Below are 5,687 nucleotides of genomic sequence, written 5' to 3' on the forward strand. Positions count from 1 at the left end.
TTGTATAAAATAAGGACATGTAAAATCATATTCTTAAAAAAAAATAAAAAAAAAAATAGCATGCGTGTAACATTTTTGGAAGCCTATAAAATATTTATTGCGAGGGATGGTTGCCGTGGCCATTCATTAGATTTGCTCCTCGTTAATTAATGACCTCAATGGAAATTTGGATATCAAATTGTCCAAATGACTGGTGGATTTTGTGAATGGAGCACTTAGTGACTAAAGAATGACGTCATTGCAAAGCCATATCCCTTCTTAGTGTGCCAAAAGTAAGGGGTGTCATCCGATTGGCTCGCAGGAGCATCTCAGCGACGGGATTGGCCGATGGGAGATAATTAAACACCTACACAGTCAATACACAAATGCAAGCAGTGGATATATAGGCTTGTGCATTGGCACTGCATGCTACAGATCCAAGAGTTGGTCTTCAAAGTGAGAGAAGTCAACTTAGGCGTTTCCTACAAAGCTATATATTTTTGGGGGCCCGGTGATTAACACAAAAGGTAAGTGGAGAACTTTAACCAGATCCACATGGTGGAGACTGTGTATTTGGATGGTAGGTTGACTTAATGGCTTGTGTCTGAGGACTCTGTAACTCGGTTGGATATGGAGAGTGTGGACCTGCATTTTGGCGCAGTGTGATGTGATGGTGACGGTAATGGGATTGGGATTGAAGTGTGGCCGTAGGGGTCACAACTCTCCTTCAGCTCTGTGGTGGAGGCAGAACAGAAAAGATGGAAAGAAAGATGAGAGAGAGAGAGAAAAAGTGAGCAATGGTGAGTGAGAGACCAAAGAGTAAGTAAGAGACGGAGAGAAATAAACAGTGAGTAGAATGGAGAGAGAGATGGAGTGCTTGTGTGTGAGAAAGTGGTGGCAGCTCATTACACTAATGTACTGGTCCTCCTCTGGGAGTTGGCACACTGGCTGGAACCACTATCCCCTCCTCACAGCGGCTAGCTAACGCTACGTCCCCTCAGTTAGCACCAACCGACAGGCTTGGACCCCCGTCATTCCTGGACACGACAAGGGCTCCTCCTCAGAGAACTACCTCTCCTGTGCTGTGCTGTACCCAATATTGTGAGACTGGAGGAATAGTTTGCTCTGTGGAGAAGAGTAGAGACTGTTTGGATGGAAGGTGTCATGGGGAGACAGAAGGATGGATATGCAGCTTGAGAGATCAGTGCTACTGAACTGAACTAGTGCGGTAAAGCTGAGTCTGCCGTCAATACATCATCTAGCAGCTCATTTCACACTTAACGAAGGAATCCTTTAACCAACAGTTTTATTGTGTTACATTTAGCCGTACAATGCTTAATCTCATTCTGGTAAAAGTATGCTGAATGTTTTTGTGTTGGCGACCTGCTTCTCTCATTGTCACATGTAAATGTTAATGTAATTGCTTCACTGATGGGACTGTCTCTTTGCTGTAGGGGACCATGGTTATGTTGAAGATCTCTGCTTTCCTTGTTGCCTATGCCCTGGTCATTTGCCAGATGTACAGCTCACAAGCAGCCCCTGTCAGGTGAGCCCGACGGACATACAGAATGTAAAAAATGACACTCATACACATACATACATCACACGAGCTCACACACACTTGTGTAATCTTTCATGAAAAGATGGATAAGACGTGCTGCCATATATAACTGTATTATTTTAGAATGAAAATTATGAGTTACATTTTTTGGGGGAAATAATTTTTATGTGATAAAAGTTACATAGTACACATGTTTTGGTCTGTAAATTGTTGCTTTAGAAACTGTAACAAATACATAAAAGTTCATATGTTCCTTAATCCAATATCCCAGAAGTGCACTGCAGTTAAAGGGACAGCAATCCATGCTTAGGTTTAGTGTCCCTGGCACTGTTTCCACATGCTAACATTGTTGAGCTTCACAATCAATTTGAAATAGTTTTTGATGATTTAGTCATGATAGACGAAAAATGCTAATATCGGTACCATGACTTGAATGGGATTTGTGCCACAAATGCTAAAATGTTAGCATGTGGAAACCGTGCCAGGGAAACTAAACTAAAGCATGGATTGCTGTCATACCTTGTCGATAGACTGCTTAAAGGGTAAGGAAACCAATGTGTAATTTTGTAATTTGGGTGAACTATCCCTTAAGGTGTAAAGGGGACTGTAATGACATTTGCAGAAAGAAAAAACACCACAAAACAAGAGTAATTTAATTTAGGAGAGATAAATGAGACATAGAAAAACATCCAAGCCACTCCCCGTTATAAATCTGAACTAGGTCACACGTCGGCCCTTTTAGACGGAGTACTCTTAGCAGATGACTATTTTCCATGTTGGCTGGGGTCCATTCCAGTCCCACGTCATATCTTTAGACTCAGTGATGCTCTGAGGATCTTTTTATTTTATTTTCCCAGGTGATAACTCCATTTGAGTTTTTACGTTGATCCCTGTGCATCACCCACCCCCTTTCTTCCTCCTCTAGAACGGGCATAGAGTCCATGACAGACCAAGTCACGCTCACGGACTACGAGGCACGGAGGTTACTCAACGCCATAGTCAAGGAGTTTGTGCAGATGACAACTGAAGAGCTGCAGCAGCAAGTGAATGAAGGCAATAGGTACAGACAACTGCTTTTTCTTCCTGCATTTCGAACAGCCTGAGTTTGCCTCTTAGCTACCAATTAATGGACTGATGATGAATTAAACGTGATGATCAGTATTGATGGTCAGAGCTACTATTATATTACCTGTGTGGAGAGACGTCTTCTAGCCACCTGCCGTTTGATTTAATCCATTTGGAGGTATGTGCTCAGAGGAATGGTTACTAACTCCATCTCAAGGAGAGAGATCCAGATCCTAATCCCTCCCAACTGATTCTCTGTCGTAACCCTCCCACATGGATAAGTTTGACATTCAGTTATTTGAATGGATGAATGTTAACAGTGTGTTTGCCTGCTGCAGATATTATATTAGCGGGGAATGCCCAACTGGATGGATAAGTGCATGGTCTCAATTAGTGGAGGCGGAAAGAGTTGCATGACAACAGGAAGCTACCCGTTCTGTTCTGTTTGGGGTGATATGAGGGTGGGTGTGAAGATACAATGAAGTTGGAGCATGGGGGTTGATGTAACGTTTTTGGAAGGGAAGCATGATATTTTGGAAATGTTAATTTATTGCCTATGACAGCACGTCTGACAATGCATTGTGTATGAGACATGCATGAATTAAAGGGGGATGACACAGTACTAACGTGAGAGAGATAAAGTGTGTGTGTGTGTGTTGGAGAGAGAACCCTGCATGGGTCCAGCTACTATGAGCCTGTTTTCTGCATGTTTGTCTCTCCCCTCTGACAGCATTGAAAGACCCCTAACCAAGCGCTGCTCCAACCTCAGCACCTGCATGCTGGGCAAACTGTCCCAGGACCTGCACAAATTACAAACGTTCCCCCGCACAGACGTGGGCGCGGGCACACCTGGCAAGAAACGCAGCGCGCCCGAGAGCGAACGCTATGCAAGCTACGGAGAGACACTTGAAAGCATCTAACCCTTCGCCCTCCTCCTGTTCCCACTCTTTTTCACTTTTAATTTGAATGTCCTCCTGGTTTTAAATCTCTGTGCATGTAGATTTTGCCTGCTTGATTGACGTTAGAGCGGATCTCCCATCGCAACGCCCCCGTGATTCTTTTCCTTCTTCTTTTGATAATTCCTTTCCCCTTTCGGCAGAGAATGACGTTGTATCTGTTTAGACAATCGAAATGAGAACTTATCTAAATTACAATTATTCAAAAGAATGACTCGAAATGTATAGATGTTTTTTTTCTGAGTGTATATTCATATAATTTGACTGCGTTACAAATTCCTCAAATCTCCAAATTCATGAGAGATAACCTACGTATTATTCGACCATAATAAATGGTTTCTTTATGCGGTACCATGTTTCTTTTTCAATAAACCTATTTTTATACCAGGAAGACTTTTACTTTTTATTCTTAAGAAATGTAATGTTAGTACTTATTTATTTTATGGAACTTTGACTCTTCCAACAACTGCATTCAATATTGTTTGAATTGCAGCATAGAATAAATCATAGTTATAATAGCAGTTCCAATATCCTTGAACTGTCTCTAAAACCCTCACCAAGTCTCAAGGTAAGAATTATGACCAACTGAACCATTCTAATGATCGATCATTTCCAGAGACTATATTAATCCTCTGTCTACTTTTATGTGTGTGTGTGTGTGCGTGTGTGTAATAGTGCACTTGTGTAGGCCATCTGTGTGTGTGCTTGAATATGTGTATGTTTGTGAGTGTCTGGCATGAGTGTGAACACAAATGTGTATTGTATGTGTACGAGGTGCGGAGCAGGGCTCACCATTAACCCTGTCTCCATTCCTGAAGCAGCATTACAGCACAGAAGCGAGCCTGCAACACGGCCACCTGCGTGACTCACCGCCTAGCAGATTTTCTGAGCCGGTCGGGGGGCATGGGCAACAGTAACTTTGTCCCCACTAACGTAGGCTCTAAGGCTTTTGGCCGGCGGAGGAGAAACACACAGATGTGAACAGTCCAACAACCTTCAGGGTGAATATTCCTCCTCCTCGCTGTCCTTTCCGTCTATGTTCTTTTGGTTAGGCCTTATTTCTATTCTCTAGCTTTTAGTTAAATGCCTGACATGACGACTGTATATATGAATGAACAAAACCATCGATCACGTGTGAAGACTCAATAGATATTTGAAGACAAGAAAGCCGGTTAAGATGGCGTCTCATGGAGACATAACATGTGCAGTTTGAGCTACTCCAGGAAGTGACGTTGCAGGCTAGTTCAGTGTTGCCCCCTCTCATTGAGTATCTCAAGTTCAAGGCCGACCGGGGTACTGCAGGCTGCCATTAGCTACTATAGTACATTATCCTTATAGCTTCTTCTGTATGTCCAAGGACATACATCTGGTGTAATAGAAGCAATTATTGGTTCCATGATTGTCTTCAAAATGTGTATTTATTGACACAAAGATTGACTACAAAGATTGCCATTTTCCCCTTCACTAGAATGGGGGACCCTGTTTTCTGGAAACAATGCCTGCAATACCGTGGTCGGCCTTGAACTTCGTGGCTTCAATGAGAGGGAGCATTAGAAAATATATCTATATATTTTTTAATTAAGATTTTACATATAGATAATTGATTTCCTGTGTTGATAACAAATAATTGCTTGGTCTTCTTGTTTGCTCAGAGGACTTAAGTTTTGTGACTGACAGAAGGCGCTGGGCACTGAAGTTGTTGACTTGTCTGTTCTCTCCCTTCCTCTCTCTCTTCCCTTTCAGATGTTGACCCTCCTTAACGCGATGACATCAGAACATATCTGGGAGAAAACAACAAAACAAACAGAAAAAAACACTGGCTTTATTATCCACTCTCTCACAGTCTACACAAAGAAACCCCTTCAGATTGTAGGACTCCTCTCATTCCCATAATGTTATGAACCTTTAATTTTGCTTTTTGCAAACCAGAGGGGGGAAAAATGAAAAAATTAGAGCAACCTCCGTTATGTACATTGACAGCTGAATCCGATTCCTTTTTTTATACATTAAATTCATTTGAAATGAATGGAGAAAGCATCAGTGCTTATTTATTATTTACTATCTATTGTCTTAGAGCACATTTGTACCATGTGACCCATTTGCCCTGTCACTCATACCCCCTGTCC

The 5,687-nt window shown here is 42.1% G+C and overlaps 1 protein-coding gene across 1 annotated transcript; it reads left to right on the forward strand.

Moving 5' to 3' along the window:
* Nucleotides 1-421: 421 nt before the first annotated feature.
* Nucleotides 422-3,944, forward strand: LOC120051746 (calcitonin-1-like). The gene is made up of 4 exons (XM_038998631.1): nt 422-506; nt 1,434-1,525; nt 2,466-2,600; nt 3,336-3,944. Exons 2-4 carry the CDS (start codon nt 1,440-1,442, stop codon nt 3,523-3,525), a joined length of 411 nt encoding a protein of 136 aa, XP_038854559.1. The 5' UTR covers nt 422-506; nt 1,434-1,439; the 3' UTR covers nt 3,526-3,944.
* Nucleotides 3,945-5,687: the final 1,743 nt, after the last annotated feature.

The sequence above is a fragment of the Salvelinus namaycush genome, chromosome 8 (genome assembly GCF_016432855.1).
Source record: "Salvelinus namaycush isolate Seneca chromosome 8, SaNama_1.0, whole genome shotgun sequence".
NCBI lineage: Eukaryota > Metazoa > Chordata > Actinopteri > Salmoniformes > Salmonidae > Salvelinus > Salvelinus namaycush.

What these genes read in the sequence shown, in the direction of transcription:
- LOC120051746 (XM_038998631.1), top strand. Translation starts at nt 1,440, where the DNA reads ATGGTTATGTTGAAGATCTCTGCTTTCCTTGTTGCCTATGCCCTGGTC. An exon ending in TCACAAGCAGCCCCTGTCAG is followed by an intron (nt 1,526 to 2,465) that starts GTGAGCCCGACG and finishes TTCCTCCTCTAG; the next exon opens with AACGGGCATAGAGTCCATGA. An exon ending in CAAGTGAATGAAGGCAATAG is followed by an intron (nt 2,601 to 3,335) that starts GTACAGACAACT and finishes CCCCTCTGACAG; the next exon opens with CATTGAAAGACCCCTAACCA.